The following is a 23,056-nucleotide window of genomic DNA, read 5'->3' as shown; positions in this document are numbered from 1 at the left end:
CAGTATGTCCAGCATATTGCCCCAGTGTGTCCAGCCTTGCCCCCAGAAAGTGTGTCCAGCAATCTGCCCCAGTGTCTTCAGCATATTACCCCCAGTGTGTCCAGCAATCTGCCCCAGTATGTCCAGTATATTGCCCCAGTGTGTCCAGCATATTACCACCAGTGTGTCCAGCAATCTGCCCCAGTGTCTCCAGCAATCTGCCCCAGTGTCTCCAGCAATCTGCCCCAGTGTCTCCAGCAATCTGCCCCAGTGTCTCCAGCAATCTGCCCCAGTGTCTCCAGCAATCTGCCCCAGTGTCTTCCAGCAATCTGCCCCAGTGTCTTCCAGCAATCTGCCCCAGTGTCTTCCAGCAATCTGCCCCAGTGTCTTCCAGCAATCTGCCCCAGTGTCTCCAGCAATCTGCCCCAGTGTCTTCCAGCAATCTGCCCCAGTGTCTTCCAGCAATCTGCCCCAGTGTCTTCCAGCAATCTGCCCCAGTGTCTTCCAGCAATCTGCCCCAGTGTCTTCCAGCAATCTGCCCCAGTGTCTTCCAGCAATCTGCCCCAGTGTCTTCCAGCAATCTGCCCCAGTGTCTTCCAGCAATCTGCCCCAGTGTCTCCAGCAATCTGCCCCAGGGTCTCCAGCAATCTGCCCCAGCGTCCTCCAGCAATCTGCCCCAGCGTCCTCCAGCAATCTGCCCCAGCGTCCTCCAGCAATCTGCCCCAGGGTCCTCCAGCAATCTGCCCCAGGGTCCTCCAGCAATCTGCCCCAGGGTCCTCCAGCAATCTGCCCCAGGGTCCTCCAGCAATCTGCCCCAGGGTCCTCCAGCAATCTGCCCCAGGGTCCTCCAGCAATCTGCCCCAGCGTCCTCCAGCAATCTGCCCCAGCGTCCTCCAGCAATCTGCCCCAGCGTCCTCCAGCAATCTGCCCCAGCGTCCTCCAGCAATCTGCCCCAGCGTCCTCCAGCAATCTGCCCCAGCGTCCTCCAGCAATCTGCCCCAGCGTCCTCCAGCAATCTGCCCCCAGTGTCCTCCAACATTGTCCACCGTTATCAAAAAAAACAAAAAAAAAACAAACAGTCTCCTCACCTGTCCGCGCTCCAGTGACGAGCTCCCTCCAACAGAGCACACTCGCCGGCGACTGACAATGACGTCAGACGCCGGCGACGTGTGCGCCTGCGGCCGACATCAGCCGCCAGCCTCCAATTGGCTGGCGGCTGTTGTTAACTATTGACGTGCGGGTGCGCGCCCGCACGTCAATAGGAAACCGCCGCAGCGCCGGAAGGGGCCCGGTGAGCAGATGAGAAGGGGCCCGATGCAGGCCCCCTCTCTGCCCACCGGGTCCGGGGGCACATACATGCCGGCGGCACATACATGGCGGCGGGCAGTCACAGATGATTAGCAGAGGGTCAATCTCTGCGGTAGCCCAGGGCCCCCCCAGACCACTGGGCCCTGGGCTACCGCCCATATTGACCCTCTGATAATCCGCCCCTGGGGTTCCCTAGCAACCAGGCAACCCCCACATGTACTTATGCTGGCTAACAGATGTAAATCATTCAGCTGCGGCGCTAAAAACTAAATCTCCGAGCACTAAATACTCGGAGGAGACCCGAGCATGCTCGAGAAATCTCGAGTAACGAGTATATTCGCTCATCACTACATATAACCCATAGTCAAATATTCTATTGACTACATTGGTGGCTCAGTGGTTAGCACGGTTACTTTGCAGCGCTGGGGTCCTTTGTTCAAATCCCATAAAGGGCAACATCTGCAAGAAGTTTGTGGGTTTCCTCGGAGTTCTCTGGTTCCTTCCCACACTATAAAGGCATACTAATAGGGGATCTAGATGGAGCCTCAAGGGGAACAGTGATGTCTTTAAAGCGCTGTGGAATTAATGGCACTTTTTTTTTTCTCTCCCGTTCCACTAGTTTTAATGAGACATATAGCAGTACACTTCAATATGTCAGGAAAACGTACACGTTAGTCTGTACCGTTTTTAAGGCTGTGTGCACACGCAGGAAATGTGGTGCAGAATTTTCTGGACTAAATCTGCATCTACTGGCAGAATCCGCAGGTGCATTATTTTTGTGCAGTTTTTGTGCAGTTTTTGTGCAGTTTTTACCACTGTGGATTTCTATATAGAGGGGTGCAGAAACGCTGCAGAACTGCACAAAAGAAGTGACATGCACTTCTTTGAAATCTGCAGCGTTTCTGCGCAGATTTTTCTGCACCATGTGCACAGCTTTTTTTTTTCACATTGATTTACATTGTACTTTAAATCACAGTGCAGTTCTGCAGCGTTTCTGCTGCAGAAAAATCTGCTGCAGTTCTGCACTAAATCTGCACTAAATCTGCATCGTGTGCACATACCCTAAAAGTTAGTTTAGAAAATACTAAATGCACGAAGTCCGATTAATCAGGGTCTTTTTGCTTGTGTAAAAGCACATTGATTAAATGTTTGACATTTCAAAGTTTGGCAACAATTTTTTACGACGGCTCTGCCAAATTGAGCAGAGCTTGGATGGGGTGTGTCAAACGTGTCCTGAAAAATTCTTCAAAAATTTGCGCCACTAAAGTGTTGTAAACTTACGCAAGAAATGTACTAGAGTCCCAGACTAAATTAAATCTTTGGTGGAAACTCATTGAATTGGGGGCATCTAATTTCAACAGTGCCCTCATCAGTGCCAGTTTTAATAAATCTGACTTCTTTTTGGAAAAAAAGCTTTATTTATGGCACACTCTTGCATGCATTTTTGACATGCCTCCCAACTCATACGACATACGCCTGAAGATGAATTTATTAGGTCTGGTTCATAGTTGTATGGGGAAGACCAGACTCTCCCCTGATGGATGACTTTAAGGCTATGAGCATCACAGATGTTTAATGCAAATGCCTATCTTCTTTTTTTTTTTCTTTTTTTTTTTCTTTTTATTCTTGTAGAAGTCTTTGACACCTTTGCCAGCGACTTCTCGAAGAACGAAGAGTTAGGTATTTGAATTGGGTAACTTTTCTCCTCTCTCCTCATTGAAAACAGATGAACGATTAGCCAAACCCAACATTCATGTGTGGTGGTGTAGCGGTTCCTGAATGACACCGCTGGGCAGGACTCAAAATATCGTACAGTAGACGAGGCAGAAACAAAACGCCTGCTTTATTGAAAAACAAGATGCTGGAAAAATAAGACTAACAGTTATTGTAATGAGAACTGCAATAATGTATGCAAGCAGCGATAGCTGGAGCGTGTCACACAAGCTGCTCTCCAGCTGTGGCAATGCAAAGTTCAATACAAACAGTATAAACAAGTTTCACAAACTTCTCTTCTAACTTCCTACCTGGCTTCTGATAATCGAGCCATGCTGCTACAGCGCCCTAGCTAAAGATGCCTGCTCTACACCCTAACACAGTAAACATCGGTGTCTCGCTCAGTTCTGTAGCGCTTAGGTCTGATAGCTGCTGCTTGATCCTGATGTACTGGAACAGAGTTTATTGTGTTGAGCTTTACCTTCAGATTAACTGAATTCTCTTCTTCCAAATCCAAACAAGTCTCATTCCCACTTTCAATGTTGAGAGATGACCGTAATCACTCTTCTTTTCTCTCTCGGGTCACAGGTGTTCAGGGACAATTATCCTGGCTGTGCGATGCGTTTCTTTCCTTTTGGACACTGTCCTGGTGAGCAATACTGCAGTAGTCGGGCACAATCTTATACCTTGAAGCTGTTAGTTCATTTGTCAGTCTCTCATTGTTAGGACACAGAATACAGTCCTCCCAGTATCCCTCAGACACTAGGCTTCTCACTTCCTTCTTGTCCAAAACTAGCACATGGCAAACTGCAGGAGAGAAAGTACTAGTTAAAGTGCACACAAATCAGAGGGCAGCATGGTCTCTTATAGTCAGTGTCATTCAGTGCATAGCAAGGGCTGACCCCCACTACAGTGGAGTGGGGGACAGATGGCTTTGGTCTGAACCAACTTTTCACATGCTTGCAGATTTTGCAAAGCCAATCATCTGCAAAATTGCCCAAGTTACAGTACCAGCCACGTAGATGAGAATTTTCTGTGCAGATTTCCACATGGATAATCCACAGCATAAAATCTCAAGTACACTGTGTGCATGTCTACATGCTGCGGCTGCCATCTTATTGCGGTCCATTTTGGAAAACCATGGCAAATCACCCTTCGGCTGCAATGTGTGAACGCAAGGTAACCATGATGGATGACCATGGTGAATTGAGTGACAATTGTCAGATGACTGTATAAATTGGTCCGCAAGGCATGGACTGGCCGGTGAGTTTCCAGAGCGTGACATTTTCATGTATTTCTATGAAAAAATATATCTATTTGCAGATTTATGTTGTCAAGTACTTGGGAATGGATAGAATTGTTCCTCAGGACACCTGTCCTTGGTAATACGATGGCTTTCACTTGAGCTGCTATAGATCCCTTCCTCATTTCAATGCTCTTGTGAATGAGTTGCACATACACACGAACAACTCTAGTTGTTCTACTCCACTGACAACAACTCTATTTAGAACTTGCACATCCCAATTTTATTTTTAAGAATTTTATTCTGTTAAATTCAATGAATCTGACAGAAGAAACATTCATTGTTCTGTTTTACTTTGTATAAGAGATTCTCTTTTTGTGAATATTGCTTCTGACGGACATCCTCTCCGTAATACGTTGCCATTTTGTATGTTTTCCTTCTCCGTGAAGTATGGAAAATTAAACAAGTGGTTGCTCCCTGCTCTTTTCCATTGGGTTCTCTGTTCTCCAGTAGTCCAATAACCTTGCCTTGTCTTTGTGATGCTTGTGTAAATGTAAGACAAGTTTATCTAGCACATGGTCTATTGTTACACAATGTGTGTAGAAGGATTTGCCCATTGAATGTGATTTTCCAAGCAGTTGTAGAGTTGTTAGTGGTCCTCTGGTTTCTTTCTTATCTGGGCCGGGTTCCGTTCAGAGTCCCAATATCTGCAGGCAAAATGATTGGGAACCTGATGTAAACATGTGAGTCGCATGTTAAAGTAGTCTCATTAATCCATTTTTTTTTTCTCTCCCCATAATTCCTTCTAATTGTGTATGTGATATATATATAAAAATATTTACCGATCGCCATCTTCCTAGGTTTCCAGAGCCGCTCTGGTCCTCTTCTCACCCACATGACTGCTTTTTAAGCTTTGACAGCTCACACTGTGGCTTAGTGTTATCTTATACTAGGCAAATATAAGACCCCATACTGGGCTCCATAGACTTTAATCAAGAAAGCAACTTTGCTCCACACAGCCAGTTAGTCAGCTTTTTAGTCATGTGGGCCAGAAGAGGAGCAGAGCAGCACTGGAAAGCCAGTAAGTATTTTAATAACTTCCATAATTAGGATCCTATTTTAAATGTTTTTAAGACCTGGCATTTCCTAACTGATCTGTCGTATTTGAAACTGTTAGTAGTGTGAACGGTGCCATTCACTTGCGTATAGGATCCATTGGACTCTATGGACAGGAAAACCTCTGGCCATATGGATTCTGCGAGCAGAAATTCACGTGGACTATGACAAAAAACCTCTGCAAGAAATTGAGGTCCTATAATAGAGGCCACATTGACCTCTGACCGTTTTCCACAGGCAGGGCATGAAGAAAAAAAAACGTAATTACTGTGGTGTCTGGCGTGGTTGTTTTTTTTTTTTGTTTTTTTTTTTTAATATAAAACTACATTAAGTTTTTTCCACAGTTGTCACCAAGACTATAGCCTAAGGCTAAATTCGCACAAACGTGAGGTGTGGTTTTTTTTTTTTTGTGTACATGCGTGCAATTGTGGCCTATACTCTAATTTCCCCATAAACCTCAGGTCCAATTAGATTAATTACAGTATGTGCTAGGCAGGTCCCATTTACAGACCAAACTAATGCATGTAGATGGCTGTCTGCTCCGATACCTCTCTGCTATTCGGTTGAGCACATGGAGCTGCACAAGGAGGAAGTTGCAGCCAATAATTGCAGATGTGACTGGTCCACAAGTTTGCAGCATGTCTAAACTTGGCCTTAAGGATGTTAAGGCCTTGATTATTAAAAAAAAATAAAAAATTAAACTCCGATAACGTTAAGCCTTTTTTTTTTTTCCTTGCAGAATATCCTTCTTCCTGAATGTTTTTACTCCTTCTTTGACTTGAGGAAAGAATTCATGAAATGCTGCCCGGGAGCCGATGAAACGGGTGAACTCGATGTCACCGCAATGGCAAGTTGTATCCTTTTTGTATGTAAGAGTCCTAACTAAAAAATGGTGGATTTCACTTTGATAATGGCTAGGGAAGGACGAAATTTGCTTGACGACAGCAGAGCTCCTGTAGGTGAAGCAGAATTTACAGCCACAAATGCCACAGGGCTCGCTCATCAGGTCAATTCTTGGAACCAGAGCTGAGAGCCATTGACTAGTGTAGATTCTTGCTTTGGTGGACACGAGTCAATCTCTGAGACGGCTCAGGTGCCAGAGAAGAGAACCTCAATGTCTTAAGTGGGCGATTCCTAAACCGTTACAACCTTGGAAATGGCCAACTTGCGAATTTGATATGCTGCGTACGTCTGAGCACGGTGCGCATGGGACAATCAAGGGGCTCTGGCACAGATCAATTTTTCACAATGACTCTTAAGCTTTAAGTTGTCAGGATTTGGCCTTATGTATGTGTTTAAAAAAAAAATGTTGAAAGATAAGTGTCTTTATCAAATATTTTATTTGCGCTCATAATTTAATCTCTAATTTAGTGAATATCTGGAAAGTGTTACTGTCGTGTTCGCAGCCTGTAATAGTTCAGCTCCGACACTCCTCTGTTGATTTTTGTCATGTGCTATATCCGTGTTCTTTGTCCTGCAAAGGTGCACTGCTTATTTTTTCCTTCTTGTGTTTTTTTTTTTCTTGAAATGTTTCACATTAGTAAGCCAGAACTGATAAATGAAGAAATTTCTGAACTGACAATTGCCTAAAGGTGGAGATAATGCCATAAATCCCTATCACGGCAGGAATTGTCACAATGCTGGGCTACATAGAACGCTGAGAAGTATGCCACAGCTCAGTTTTATATACTACACAAAAAAATTCACTTTAAATTTAAAAATGTAAAATTAAATTTTTTTTTTTTTTCTTTAAGAACCGTTCCCTAACTTATGTTAACTTGATAAAAGATAATTTGTAGAGACTAAATATTTTATTCCAGGGGTGTACGGAGAAAAGGGGTCTTTTGCTGCATCCTTTCGTGAAATATATATTTAGTTTTTTTTCTAGGACCTTGCGAAGGTTCTCTCCACCCAATAAGAAAGGTGGTTAAGACTCGCTAGTGCTGGGCTTTCCATCTTTAAGCTCCCAATTGCAGCATCTATGGTATGTAAGCCATTGGCTTGCAGCAAAAAAAAAAATTACCGTACTTAATTTCTGACATCGGGTGATTTAAAATGCTGTCACATCTGGGAGATTTTTTTTTCATTAAAATGTCACTAATAAGTTCACTGTCACACAAGAATCTTGTCCTGCTTCTTCACATACCACTTGTTTTTACTGCGACTTTCGGCTGCGAATACAGAATCTAAGAATCCTCCACATAATGTCCTTACATGTAACCATGTGCTAACATGTGCCAAGCAAGCTATATATCCTTGAAATCTTAAGACCAGTTTCATATACCTGTAATATATCTGTATTACACCCTCCAGACCCTATAGTGGTCACATGTCTGCTTTGAAGTGGGGTTAGGCTTGCATAGATTGGGGTCAGCCGCGCTGTTCTTGCCGATGGGGAGAGGTGTGATCCCCCGGCAGTACCCAGTTGCTAAAAGTAAAATCTGGTTATTGGCTCACTAAACTTTGGTTATGGTGTCCTTATAGATTCACCTAGCATGGTTGAATTGACGTTACTGCTCTGTGGCCCATCTGTAAGAAAGGCTCACGCTAAATAACTCCATTGCAAGCTAACTAGCTGCCCCTACGTGTTTCTCCAATGTTGGTCACGGCTTGAATCATCGGGGCTAGCAGTGTTATATAGGTCGATTGTAGTTACATATTGGCAAAGTTGCTGGCCACCCGAAGTATCTAGTTTTGCCTGTATCAATAAAATCCTGCCTATATCTAGATTTTTTTATTTTTTATTTTTGTAAAAGCTCCCCTATATCGTAGACAAAAGAATAGGTCAATGAATTAGCATTTGTCAGCGGCAAAAACACATCATCTCGTACTGATTCGACCGTATTGGGTTTTGTTTGGCCAGGGCTTAGTATTTAGGGAAAATGTTCAACATGGCTGACCAGTGTTTCAATAATGAACTCAGTGATCGGGCATCAGATGAAACATTGTTCGTGTCACCGAACCACCTGACTACCGCTAGTGTTGGTTGAAATTTGACATTTCGGTCAACTTTTTATCTAATTTATAAATGGGTATTTAAGGATTTTGTGAGAACTTGAAATTTTTTTTTTCTTTTAAGTATTGCCTAAGGATCTTGAACATTTCAATTTTTTTTTGTATATGCGTCAATTAATATTAACAAAAATGGGATTGTTTGCAGTGTACATTGTGTTCTTAAAATAATTAGAGGAAAGGTTTCTCCCTTTATTAAAATTTAAAAAAAAAAAAATCTAGTAACGCTGCAGCAATAATTCTCATTGAGCATCGGCCAATTACTGAAGTTCATCTTTTATTCATGGGTGCAGATTAAATCTGGGAATGCCTAATTATTTGGATCATACTCCTCACCTGAGAAATGGTGAAGGCTTAGATCCTTAAAGGGTGTAACTTATTTTAGAATCATTTTAGCCATAAAATGGGCTATATTGAAGAATTGCAGCTGTTGAACGATCGTCAATTGGTCATTTAGTGTTATTTTTGGACTGGCCGGCCGCACTTCTGTGCCCACAGCATGATTATCCACACACAGAATGGAGCTTGGGAGTCGGTGTTTAATGGTAAAGACTAATAAGATCTGTCTTCCCATGCAATAAGGAACTTTGAGCTTCTGGAGGAAAAACGTTTGGGTGGATATTCTCAATGTGCAGGAAAATCCACACCTTGAGATTATATTTGCTTTACCTCTATTGCATTATCTCTTGGCAGAGCCGCTTACTGCAGAAGCTATTTACTCTGGAGCCAATTGGCGTTTCACGCCTCTGTACAGACAATCGGGCCTGTCTTTCATATACAGATATTTCATAGAAAATTTGTTATAATTCCAGCAAAGTAATTCTGCATTACCAATTGCATGTCCTCAACTTCATATTGGCTGAGCCTTTTCCTTTTTGTTTTGTTTTTGTTTGTTTTTTAATCACTATAGGGTAGATTAGTGAATCAATGTTCTTATGACTATAATCCTAGGAGTTAATGCCAATTTCTATTGGTATCTTTTTGTTTAAATGCTTTCAGTTGTCACATCCCGGATGTGTTTGGTTCTTTGTTTGCACAGTGAGTGTTCTTGCTAAGAAATGTTTCGGGTGGCTTCCTCGAGGCAAAGAAGGAAAAAAAATGCTGCAGTCTTGATTTTGGTTCTTGACTTTTTGGATTTAATCTTCGAGTAAATCTCGTTTTTTTTTCATGTTTGCCATCCCTGCCTAATGTTCTACGGTTTTTTTTTCCAGTTTGAGTTTCCACCTTGGGTTTTAGTTTCGGCTTGTTACAAGATAAAAAAAAAAAAAAAAAAAAAAAATTTTAAAGCAAAAACTCTAGAGAAGTCCTGGAACGTTACCTTCCCACATATCTTAATCCCCAGGTGTGAAAAAGTAATCACTACTAGGTCTTCGTTGTGCACAGTAAGGAAGATGAATATTTATCCTAATATTTGTTGTGCCTGGTAAAGAACATTTGCGGCTTGAAGGAGGTGTCCGTGAACCAGGGATAATGATTATGGAGATATTTGCATTCATTCCTGATTCATAAATGATTGAACCGTTTGTATAGGACGCGCTGAGAGCAAATTCTGGCAGAAAATAGCACAGCATGTTTTAAAAAAAAATAAAATAAAAAGACAAACTTTGGTAAATGGTCTTTCGAATATAATCCGTATTTTCATGTATTGTGTCCAGCACTACGGTTATAATTTTTGGTTCCAGTAACAGAACAAAAAAAAAAAAATATATCATATATTTATACATTCTAATATTAGCTGCCAGAGGGCTAAAGAGACTGATTCTATCCGGAAACTTCCCAAAGCAGCGCAGATAAGCAGCAGCACCACCAAGAGGGACACATGTAAAATTATCTTAAAAATTGAAAATATTTTATTGCTGTTTTTAAGATGACAGCAAAAATGAATCTTCATAAGTCATGTGGTGATCTTGGTAAAATCTGTAAATCTGCCACTTTTTTGAGGCTTCTGGATAGAAGGTCTCCTCCACCCTCTGGCAGCTGGCAATATAGTCGTTGCTTAGTTTCCCTCTTTTACAGCAAAGGCTCTGCTCCTCTTCTGACAAGCAGGGAAGAAAACCATTTCTGTTGATTTGCTCTGCAGTGAACAGGGTACTAGTATGTAGAGCACGGGCTACGGAGTGGGGTATATATTCATCTGTTGCATTTTAGGTTTTAAATAGAGCCCTGATTGGTCATCTATTCTAGATGGGATTTGAAGCTCCATCTCCTTATGGTACTATAATGCGCTGGCAGTATTATTTTCTATGTGAAAGTGGAGGTGAATAATGTCTTGCACATCCTTCAGGTACTCTTATGTCTGATGGGTTACCGTAGACATTTAGGTAGGGACAGCGCATCGTTCGACATGACAGGTCCTATATATGTCAAGCCTGCTGAGCAAGTTTGGTTTGTTTATAGCTGCCTTGTGGCGGGGTGAGTACAGTTTTCTTGGCTGTTCCTGTGAGTCACTCCACCTAGCTTGCAACCGCCTTTCCCTGAAGAAAAAAAATGTTGTTTAAGTGCGTAATTGGATCCCTGTGATCCACCCAATTTATTCACAGCGTCAGCAGATGTGAGAATTATTTTTCTCTCCTTTTGGTGTCACATTTGAAGCTTTTTGTTCCAAGACTAAAGGTGACAATATGCTTCAGAAGACCTTGGGCTGGACGCTTTCTGATGGCGGCTATTTTTTTTCCCTCCCCCCTCCATACACATATCGACATGGTCAAAATTGTTGGTACCCCTCGTTTAATGACAGGAAAAACCCACAGTGCTCACAGAAATAACTTGAATCTGACAAAAGTAATAATTAAAAAAAAAAATCTATAAAAATGAACAAATGAAAGTCAGGCATTGCTTTTCAACCATGCTTCTACAGAATTAAAAAAAAAATAAAAAAAAATGATACCCATAACTTAATTTTGTTGCACAACGATTCCTGTAACTGTCCTTGAGACTTCTGCACCTCTCGACAGGTATTTTGGCCCACTCCTCAAGAGCAAACTGCTCCAGTTGTCTCATGTTTGAAGGTTGCCTCTTCCAGACGGCATGTTTCAGCTCTTTCCAAAGATGCTCAGTAGGATTTAGGTCAGGGCTCATAGAAGGCCACTTCAGAATAGTCCAATGTTTTCCTCTTAGCCATTCCTGGGTGTTTTTAGCTGTGTGTTTTGGGTCATTATCCTGTTGCATAACCTGCGACTGAGACCAAGCTTTCTGACACTGGGCAGCACATTTCTCTCCAGAATCCTTGATGGTCTTGAGATTTCATTGTATCCTGCACAGATTCTAGACCCCCTGTGCCAGATGCAGCAAAGCAGCCCTAGAACATAAGCGCCTCCTCCATGTTTCACAGTAGGGACTGTTTTCTTTTTCTTAATATGCCTTATTTTTCAATCTGTGAACATAGAGCTGATGTGCCTTTTAAAAAAAAAAAAAAGTTCCATTTTTGTCTCATCTGTCCATAGGACTCTCCCAGAGGCTTTGTGGCTTGTCAACATGTAGTTTGGCAAATTCCAGTCTGGCTTTTTTTATGATTTTTTTTTTTTTTTTCTTCTAACAATGGTGTCCTTCTTGGTCATCTCCCATGAAGTCCACTTTGGCTCAGACAACGATGGATGGTGCGATCTAACACTGATGTTCCTTGAGCTTAAAGTTCACCTTTTTTTTTTTTTTTTATTAAACTCTTATTGAAAGATTCCATAGAATAAGATAACAAACATATGACAATGTAGTATAAAGTCAAAATCTGTATAATCATCGTTCACATTGACATAGATATAACATCACACTTTCAATAATAAAGTAAACAAACAAAACAAATGAAAACATAGCATTCAGCGCAATGTACTGTACAGGCATTGCTCCTCCTAACCAACAGATTCTTTATAAAAGTTTTAAGCTCGTACCCGGTCAGATTATAATAGACACATATTATTAAGCCTACACAAATCATCACTTTCATGGTCTAGAAGAGATATACATCAGGGACTGTATCACGAGATTGAAGAGACTATAGCATTAGGAGCCAAGTGCGTCAATGGTGAGTTACACCACCTTTCCCAAATCTTATGGAACTTCTGGGGACATCCTCTGTTTCTATATAATGTTTTCATAAGGAATTATATAATTCACTAGTTTCTTCCACTGATTATTCTAAGGAGATTTTCCCCCCATCCACCTCAACGCTACCGCTTTCCTAGCCATAAATAGAACTTCCCGAAGAAATAGTCTAGCATGGTGGACCCACATCTTCTCATCCACGGCACCTAGGACGCACAACTACATTGTAACTATGATTGAAGTTCACCTTTAATCTATTCAGACGTTTTTGTGGGCTCTTTTGTTACCATTCGTATTATCGGTCTTTGATTTGTCATCGATTTTCCTCCTGCGGCCACCTCCAGGGAGGATGGCTACAGTCTCATGGATCGTAAATTTCGGAATATGTGCAACTGTAGTCACAGGAACATCAAGCTGCTAGGAGAAGCTCTTATAACTGCTAATTAATGGACACATCTTGAATTAACATGTCCGTTTTGTGACATTCTTTTCAGGGGTACCATCATTTCTGTCCGGGCCTATTTCATGAGTTTTTTTTTTTTTTTTTTTTTTTTTTTTTTTTTAAATTCTGTGGAAGCTTGGTTGAAAAGCAATGTCTGACTTACATTTGTTCATTATCTCACACCGGCGTGATCAGTAAATGAAGGGCAGAGGGACGCCGCGGCTTATCCCCTTAGGACTGACTATCAGGTACACTTCTGGCATTAACATCTACATGCCTTTGTAGGGTTATTTCCCTTTGTTTTGTCATGCTATTAGGAGATCGAGCATTTTAGCCTCTCTGATATGTATACATTATGACAAACTAGTTCTTCTTAGGTACCATACCGTCTATATGTTTACAAGGCTGTGTATGATGTTTTATTATTATTATTATAAGTAGGTCAGTTCATATGTTTAGAGATTAGCCCATGGCAGATCCATCCCTCGTTTTTGGTTCCAGCACCTTCCTTATTAGTAGAAACTTGTTGTTTTTAACATCATTTAATAAAGATTGTTTTTAGTGTGTACCATGGTCGGGGTCAATTCAATTACTGATCACGCCGGTGTGAGATAGTTTAGTCTAATGGTACTTCGTCCCCCAGTGGGAGGGACATTATAGATACTATTGAGCCTAATTTGTGAATATATTACATTTGTTCATTGTAATAATTTTTTTAAATTTGTGATTACTTTTGTCAGATTCAAGTTATTTCTGTGAACATTGTGGGTTTTTGTCATTAAACAAGAGGTACCAACAATTTTGACCACGTGTCTACATGCTCAGTGCAATCCAACCTACATATGTTCTCAACAGAAAGAAGGGAGAAAGTCACTAATGTATCTGAGGACACAAGTATTGGGCATGTTGAAATCCAACTCTCCGATTCTGTTCTCCCTGCTGTGGAGTAGGAGAGTCGGGAGCCCCACCATACATATTAGATGGTCAGCAGATTTGGCTAAATTTGGTTCATGACCCCGACGTCATGGAAGGTCCTTCGCCCATAGCATCTTTGGAAGCGGAACCTGCCGCTTGCAGTGCCGAGGAGAAGAGGCGACGGCGGAAGGTGAGAATAAGGTTTTGTTTTTTTTATTATTTTTAACATGCATACGCAGCATCAATAGTAAAGAGTTGGGGACACACAGGGTTAATAGCAGCGGTAACGGAGTGCGTTACCCGTGGCATAACGCTGTCCATTACCACTGGCATTAACCCTGTGTTAGCAGTGACCAGAGGGGAGTATGCGGGCGACAGGCACTGACTGCGGGGAGTAAGGAGCGGCCATTTTGTTCCGGACTGTGCCCGTCGCTGATTGGTCGCGGCAGCCATGACAGGCAGCTGCCGAGACCAATCAGCGAATGAATAACCATGACAGACGGAAGTGACCCTTAGACAATTATATAGTAGATAGTAGTGGTGTCCTTTGTGGTAGAGGAGCCCTCTGTTCCACAACAAACTTCAGGACCATGGTTTGACTGCTACTTCAGCTAGGTCTGTTGGTGACTCTCTAAAGAATGCAATAACCTAAGAAATTTAAAGGAGAGGGACATCTTTATATGTAGGATTTATTTTTTTAACGTAATTTTTGCAATCGTTTCATTAAGCTTTCTCCTCCATTGTCCTATCTATTTACTGGCTACCGAATGAGCCACCTGAGCTCCTTCTTTTGGGTGAGTTTGTAGTTCGTTTTAAATAGTTCAGTCTTTTAAAAGCCAAATAATGCACAAAATATAGTTTATATTTTTTTAGCACAAAATGCATGTATGCAAATAGTCCCTATAGTTTTTCATATCCAAGGAGCAGCCACCATAAGGTGTGTTCACACATGGCAGAAAGTTCTACAACTATAAATCTGTGTGTCACCAAAACAACCACAAAACCACCATGTTCATGAGAACAGAACTGACTTGGCTGAAACATCTGTAACATGTGAATTACTGTAATGAAGGTTTGCACTAAAATGTATATGCACTGTGTGTGTGTGTGTGTGTGTATATACAGGTGCTTCTCAAAATTAGGATATCCTCAAAAAGTTAATTTATTTCAGTTTTTCAATACAAAAAGTGAAACTCGTATATTAAGTCATTACAAACAGAGTGATGTATTTGAAGTGTTTATTTCTGTTAATTTTGATGATTATGGCTTACAGCCAATGAAAACCCAAAAGTTATTATCTCCGTAAATTAGAATACTTTATTACGCCAGCTTGAAAAATGACTTTAAAATCCTGAAATGTATGTTCAGTAAATGCACTCAATACATGGTTGGGGCTCCTTTTGCATCAATTACTGCATCAATGTTGCGTGGCATGGAGGCGATCAGCCTGTGGCATTGCTGAGGTGTTATGGAAGCCCAGGTTGCTTTTGACGGCTGCTCTGACTTTGGTCTTGATTAAAACACAGTGGACCCACACCAGCAGATGACATGGCTCCCCAAACCATCATTGATTGTGGAAACTTCACATTAGTCCTCAAGCAGCCTGGATTGTGGCCTCTCCACTCTTCCTCCAGACTCTGGGACCTTGATTTCCAAATGATATACTAAATTTACTTTCCTTGTGGAGTGTGTCAATGACTGCCTTCTGGACATCTGTCAAGTCGGCAGTCTTCCCCATTATTGTGCAGCTACCGAAATAGACTAAGGGACCGTTTTTTGTTAATTAATCTAATTTACTGAGATAATGACTTTTGGGTTTTCATTGGCTGTAAGCCATAATCGCAAACACTAACCGAAATAAACACTTGAAATAGATCACTCTGTTTGTAATGACTCTATATAATGAGTTTCACTTGTTGTCTTGAAGAACAGAAGTAAATTAACTTTTCGATGATATCCTAATTTTGTGAGGTGCGTGTGTGTATATACATATGTACGTACAAAGGTCTTCAGAGTATTGTTAGTGGTGACTTGGTTGCATGTCAAGGTGCACTTGGTTTTTATTCTCACAGCCAAGATTAACATTTTAGCTACTAGTTAAGCTGCCAGATGATGATAATGATGAAGGAAAAAAAAACTTGTTTCTCTGCATCATTGCACAACAAATATCGTGAAAACCCAATTGATGTGTTTGACTTGTACAGGCAGCGACAAGATACTTGGTGGTAATAATGGGAAGGGCTGGGTCTCGGTACATGCTAATGTGTTATGCCGAGAACATGTCTGGGTAGAGCTCGTCCTGGGCGCTCCACTCCCACCACATCTTGTACTTTTTTAAATTTTTTAATATTTTTCAATCAGAACGATGAATTTAAAGGCGAGTCATAAACCTATGAAGAAAGTCTAAAAATAATGAAAGATTAATAAATAACATTCCTGATGACTGAGTACTGAGTTTTATTCTTCGATGTAGCGGAAAATAATTTGTTGTGAACTCTGCTTGGATTCTGTAGTAGGCTTACCTGCAGTCTTATGTAAAACCACTGTTCAAGGGATACCCTACCCAAAACACAATTTCCCATCAACAGAACTCCCACCACTCATTTAACCCTGCTGTTGTCTTTGGTCAAAAACGACCGACCTTGAACTTCAATATTCTTTAAAATATTCAAGATGCGGCTCTGAAACCCGTGGCCGACCGACCCATCCTCATTTAAGTCAATCAACCACAAGTTTCAGAACCGCATCTTGAACACCCCAAAAAAATACCAAAGTTCAAAATAGGTCTCCCCAGACCGAAGACAACAGCAGGGTTAAAAAAGGTGTATCTGAGATCCCACAATCTTGCTCCATAGAGTTTGAATGGTGCATGCATTTCTGCAGATCTGTTTAAAGCCAGGCTGGCAGAGCTGCCGAGCATTGTGTTTGGCTGTGAATGGAGTGGCACTGCTTCACATAAACACTCCTCACTATAGATGTGAGCGGTGGAGGAACGTCGGACCCTTCTAGGGATGGGTTCCATCCCAAGATTTGTCAGTCTGTCATGGCTCCTTTAATAAAATAAACCATGCCATGAGCAGAGCCTTAAGAAAGTTGGAGGAGATTAGTTTGGCATGATAGTGGTTTAAATTCCTTGCTACCGTTTTTTTTTCCCCCCAAACACAATAAGCAAATTTATGACTTCTCTATTCTGTGACTTGAGAAAGGACTGAGAACCACCTCCATGAATTAGAGATCCACACGAGATAACATTTCAGAAGAATTGTTATGTTCGCTTTTCTGGAGGAGAGCTCTGTACAGGGGGTGTTGTTGCATCAGTGCCCCAGTGTCTTAAGGAGCTCAAAGGTCTTTCCGCCACATGAGTTTTATAAATGCTACTTTATTTGGGGGTCATGTTAGGAATTGTGCATAGGGCCTTTCTTACAGCTCTGCACATAATACAAGTTTGTCATAAAGAGCCAAACATTCTGAGGCCCTTCATACACCCAGATCAGATCTCATGCTTTGCACTGAGGAGGGTCAATACCCACGAAACACAGATCTGCAAATTTAAGATTCTGGTTTGGCTTTAATCTGAAGTTCTGGCAATGGTCAATATTAACTTTTAGGGTTTCTATTTCTAGTAAGTGGCACTAGAGTTCGTCGTCTTCCTCTCAAGAGGCAATTTGCATATTTAATTTTGCAGAGGAATATTGCAGGGCCTAGAAGTCTCCTTGCATGGCATGTCACTCTCCACAAGGAGAAATGTTACTCCTATAGACTCTTCTATTAAATGTTCACTTATGCTTTAGTATTTGTGCTTGGATATTTAAAGTAGCCAAAGATTAACGCCTTTTGCTCCAGATATGGATGTCACCTTGCAGTCACTTACCTTCTCCCATCACAATCGCTGCTTGGTTCTCCTTAACCCGCCGATATCTTCAGACTTAGGTCTGGAAGAACAGGACATGCTGATGCCCCATGGAGCCTCAGAAGTGGATGCTATGGGAGACATAATTGCAACGCTGACTTCCAAGCCTTACAGTAAGTTGCCTTCACATTTGTCAATTTCTAGATCTGGTCCATACATATGAGCAACGGTGCTTCTACAGCATGTGCACTTATTTTTTACATACCCTGCGTACAAGTTTACCGCAGATCTGTCACGTGTGAACTTGCTTACATGGGCAACCAAAATAATTTTGGGGATTAAATGGCAGAAGTTTATTTTCCCCTTCGGCACATTTGTAGTGAATTGTTCTTCTGTAACAGGAGACTGTGTTTTTTTTTTTTTTGTTTGTTTGTTTTTTAATTTACATTTTTTTAAAATTTTATCTTGCAAATGCCTTGTTTACCTTGCGTTTGAAATTACCATCTAAATCAGATGCCAGGCAAATAAAATAAATTGTCAATGATGTTGTTTTTCACGGTAGACTTGGCTCCCCTAATTTTGAGGATCTGATAATTTTCGGATAGTGGCGTTAGAACTGTTAACCAAGACATAAAATATTGTAATAAGAGTTAAAAATGTTTAGTGATTTGAGTTGGGACTCTGTCAACACATAATGACTGTTCACACCAAGCACAGGCGCTCTGTGCACCCTTGGCGTTGCCAAACATTTCGGTGCCCCTTCCGACCTGCTTGTTTTCCCTCGATCTCTGCCCTCAGAGAGGGGATTGGAGTTGGAGGGAAAACAAGTGGATGGAAAGGAGCACTTAAATATTTGATCATGTCAAAGGCGGACCGAGCACCTGTACTTGGTTTTAAGTCATTCTGCGCAGACATTCCCTTTAACAATAAGTGGAGACCAGGATATCCTGCTGTTTGAAGCCCCGGCTAGCAACTACAATCAAATTGAGGAGCACTGCATCTACTATTTAAAGGTTTGTGCTCAGGTTTAGTCTTTGGGAGCGCACCGCTCCTCTGCCTCCTAGCTTCCTGATTGCTGGTGGCGGTGCGCTCTTGAAGATTAACAGTGCAGACCAGCGGCACAGTTGCTCCTCTGCTTTGTACTTTGAGCTATCCTGATGCTGCAGGAGCATTGGAATAAGGCAGGGACACTAAAGCTGGCCGGATCGATCATGAGCGCCTGCCAAGTTTAGATCAGTGCTTACAGAGCTCTATTGAAAAGAGCCTGTGAAAACTGCGCCTGTTGGGCCATCCTGACAGACTACAGCTGTGGTTGGTAACCTAAACAATCACATCTTAAACATCCGTCCATTCTTGAACAGAGAATTTTTACATGAGATTAAAATTGCAAAGTTGCCTGTTTTTACAATTAAAGTGGGTCTGTCACAAGATTTCACAATGCAAACTGCATGCAATGCTTAAAAAGGTCTCTGACCTGATGAGGCTGGTGTATGCAACTTGAAAATCCATGTCAGAGTCCCCTGGCTGTTTTAATCCTGAGCATTTCAAGGTCTGCTAGAACTGATCTTGCAAAGTGAGTACACTAGCCCCATCAGGTCTAAGATCAATATAATGCATGCAGTTTGAATTTTGTAGTCTGGTGACTGATCCTTTTAAGGACTATAGAGATCCTATGAAAATCATTGAGCTTTGTGTGAAATATTGGGTCTTCACATCACTTCAGTGCATGGATAAGAGGGTCCTGAATGGGGGGACAATTATTGAGGATTCCCAAAAGGGGAATCTAAAACAAGCTTTCTAAACCAGACATGTCTCCTTTAATTTGCAGATCCCTATGGTACTAAAGTAATTCCACCCCTTTGCTGAAGTGTGTTTTGGGAATCTTTTTATTTATTTTTTTTTTTCTTTTGGTTCGTAGTTTAATAAAGCTAATGATTTCTCTAATTCAGAGTTGTGGTTTTTTACAAATTTTTTTTTTTTTTTTTTTTTTTTTAAGGTCACAAATTTTCAGGCCCTGAACGAGTAAACTACAAATTTGAGTCTGGTACCTGGTGAGTCCTCATTCTATTTTTCTGTTTTAATTGCTAGTCATAATGTTAATTATTACTAAACTTTTATTTTAAAGAAGCGAAGGAAACCATCTGCTACGTCTAAATCACATGGGATGATGTGTTGGCTCATAGCGCCACAGTCACATAATGGGTTACACAAATTCCTTACCTTGCTATTCGCCTAATGCACAATTGCCTTACATAAACTTGGCTTTAGGTGGGATCCTCAAAGGGGCTTACCTGCGCCTCTTACCTGCGCCTCTTACCTGCGCCTCATACCTGCGCCTCATACCTGCGCCTCTTACCTGCGCCTCTTACCTGCGCCTCTTACCTGCGCCTCTTACCTGCGCCTCTTACCTGCGCCTCTTACCTGCGCCTCTTACCTGCGCCTCTTACCTGCGCCTCTTACCTGCGCCTCTTACCTGCGCCTCTTACCAGCGCGTGGTGAAATGAGATGCTTCTAATATTGAATGCATGGACACTTGCCAGGTATTGTGCACGCATCCTATTCTAGCAGGACAGGCGCACAATGCCGGTCAGGTGGCAGCTGACACAATGTCAGTAGCACCTTACATTTCTCCTCTCACGTGTGAGGCACTAAATCTCTTTTAAATAGAACCCGTCTCTTGCTAGAAGTTATTTATATTTTTTTTCAACATGTTGTAAATGCTGTTATTCTCCTGAATATGGCGCCTTTTTTTTCTTGCGTCTATTAATCTAGCTAGGCAAGTGAGCGCATATTCTCCTCTTCTGTAGATCTCTTCTTGAGGACCACAGCCCCTTGACTAACAAGACTATATACATTTTTTTTTTAATATATATATATATATATATATATATAAAGGTGGAAAAGCTAGGAAGTCTGAGATCAGCATGATGTGGGGACAGATCTGTTTCCAGTAATGTCGTTTTTTTTTTGTTTTTTGTTTTTTTGTTTTTTTTTTTTTATACATGTTGCCGTTTTCAACAAAATCGGTGTTTTATTAGCAGGGTATTCACTACAGGACGAGGTGTCTTGTTGCTCCTAGTCATTTGCTCTGTGTAACTCTGCCCCCACCAGTGATTGGAAGTTTTCAGTGTACACTGTGCATAGGCAAAAAGCTACCAATCAGTGGTTTGGGCTGGTTTATACACAGCTCAGCGTTCTGAGCACCGCTAGATCTGCAGTAGAGAAAACTGTTTTGTTTTTTTGTTTTTTTTAATCAGAATTACAGCATGCAGCCCAGTAAGTGACACATAACTGGAATCCGGGTCTTAACCCCTACATCATGCCAGAATACATAGCAAAAACCTTGTGACTGATTCCCTTTAAGCCCATAGGGTTTTAAGGGGAATCTACTCTGGTTGGTATTGCCAACAAGGATCGTTTTTAAGTTTGTGTTGATAATGGAGGCTCGCTTCTGTTTCTTCCTTCTTGATACACTTTTCACTCTGCCTATTTTTTATTTTTTAGCAGCAAGCTGGAAATAATTGACGATAACACCATAATCCGAGCACGAGGTTTACCATGGCAGTCATCGGACCAGGACATTGCCCGGTTTTTCAAGGGCTTAAATATTGCAAAGTGAGTTTTTGCACCTTCCATTCCCTCCTTTTATTTATTTATTTATTTTTTTACTTCTGTCCTAAATTCCTTTTGCATTTTATGCTGTGTGTATGTGACTTAGTTATTTTTCTGTTTTTTGTTTCTTTTTTTTGTTTGTTTTTCCCAGTTGGGAAATTCCCATATCTTAAAGGGGTGGTTTGTATACACCCTGCATTACAGAAGGTAAGATTAGCGCAGGTTACAAGGCAGGTTATGGTCTCCGCTAAACAGGATGCCTTACTGGTTTTTCAGCGGCGTGTGTGCGTTTTTCCACCCCCCCTTCTCCACTTTTTCTGGTCGCAGTGTTTAGTATGGTTTTAAATTCTATTCTTGTTCCTTTTTGGCGTAATTTTGTAGACGGTACTATGATCTATTTGATCTCTGCATGTCATAACTTTTTTATATATATAATTTTTTTTTAGTTTGCTGTGAACCTATTTTTGCTGGTTGGATCTTTTTGATTTAGGGGGTGCCTATTCTCCTTCATGACGATGTGAACTGTGGTCTTCAAATTGAGCTCATTGTTCCACATTCTCATCCACTTCTCATATGGGTTGACATATTTGCACGGTTCAGTAAGGGGTCTTTGTAATTTGTGTGTCCCGTGTATAATTCCTGTGTAATGCATGTATAGGGGTGGAGCTGCCCTGTGTCTCAATGCCCAGGGAAGAAGAAACGGTGAAGCTTTGGTGCGATTTGTCAGCGAGGAACACAGAGATTTGGCGCTGCAGAGACACAAACATCACATGGGCAACAGATACATTGAGGTACGCTTCCAGGAATGTAGTGATTGACTTATTTTTTTTTTTAAACTTCTGTAGAAACGTTAACTAAAATTTCTATTATCTTAGGTGTACAAAGCAACTGGAGAGGATTTCCTGAAAATAGCTGGAGGTAAATATTCACTGTAAGGGTATGTGCACACGATCTTTTTCAGGCAAGAGGAAGACCCTTCAGAAAACAGCGTTGCGATCCTTTCTTTTTTTTTTTTTGAGGGAAGGGTTGGTTGGGGTCATTAAAAATTTGACAATCCAAGAGGGGATTTTAGTCTTGCCATTCCCACCAACCACTTTCTTATTGACCCCTTTATATAAAATACACGACTTCTTGCGACTTTGGCTAATTGTCCACAGCAGCCTTTTATTAAATATTACGCACCCTATGAGGCAACCACAACAATGGCACCTCAGAACATTACAACCAACCATGTAAACATTACATATAATAACAGATCCGTCTTGTCCAGAAGCAGCCCCCAATGGATATCCCTGGTCGCAACGATATACCCCACAAGTGACTTCCCACCAAAACTGACCTTACCAATAATCAGCTTCTGCATCAGACCTATCCCCTTCCACGGTGACAGATATATGTATTTTTATATATTTATTTGATTAATTAAGTTGGGCGGGTGGCTGAGCAGCTGTGTCCCAGGCAGAAAGAGGTAACCATCCCATTCACCTCCATCCCATTCACCTCCTTTTATCTCCTCCTAATTATGCCCCGAACCCCCTCCTCCAGTCACAAGCCCCCCACACGTATCCCTACATTTCCCATTCAAATTATTTAACTTTTTACTCCCCATCCACTGTAATATGTGGCCTGTATGCCCTATGGGGCTCTCCAGCCTTTCTATGTCAGATCCTGTATTCATTTATACACTGCATCATCTTTTGGGTTGGACTCTGGCGCCCTCCATACACACAAATGCATGTATTTTGGGCTTTAAAAAAATAAAAATTAAATCAAATTGGGTTTCTTTAAATAATTTGGGTTTTAAGGTTGTTTGTCTCCCTTCACTGTC

The 23,056-nt window shown here is 41.4% G+C and overlaps 1 protein-coding gene across 5 annotated transcripts in view; it reads left to right on the top strand.

Moving 5' to 3' along the window:
* Positions 1-23,056, top strand: part of ESRP1 (epithelial splicing regulatory protein 1) — an 80,018-nt gene that overhangs the window by 30,806 nt on the left and 26,156 nt on the right. For 4 of the 5 annotated variants that reach the window (XM_069731699.1, XM_069731697.1, XM_069731700.1 and 1 more), the window contains exons 4-9: positions 6,099-6,213; positions 17,691-17,789; positions 19,613-19,667; positions 21,121-21,231; positions 21,887-22,019; positions 22,104-22,146. In XM_069731699.1, coding sequence (XP_069587800.1) covers positions 6,099-6,213; positions 17,691-17,789; positions 19,613-19,667; positions 21,121-21,231; positions 21,887-22,019; positions 22,104-22,146 — 556 coding nt within the window. The remainder of the gene's footprint in view (positions 1-6,098; positions 6,214-17,690; positions 17,790-19,612; positions 19,668-21,120; positions 21,232-21,886; positions 22,020-22,103; positions 22,147-23,056) is intronic. The other variant, XM_069731698.1, reaches the window with a different exon arrangement.

This window comes from Ranitomeya imitator, chromosome 6, assembly GCF_032444005.1.
Source record: "Ranitomeya imitator isolate aRanImi1 chromosome 6, aRanImi1.pri, whole genome shotgun sequence".
Classification (NCBI taxonomy): Eukaryota; Metazoa; Chordata; class Amphibia; order Anura; family Dendrobatidae; genus Ranitomeya; species Ranitomeya imitator.
This window is presented reverse-complemented; position numbering and strand designations above follow the sequence as displayed.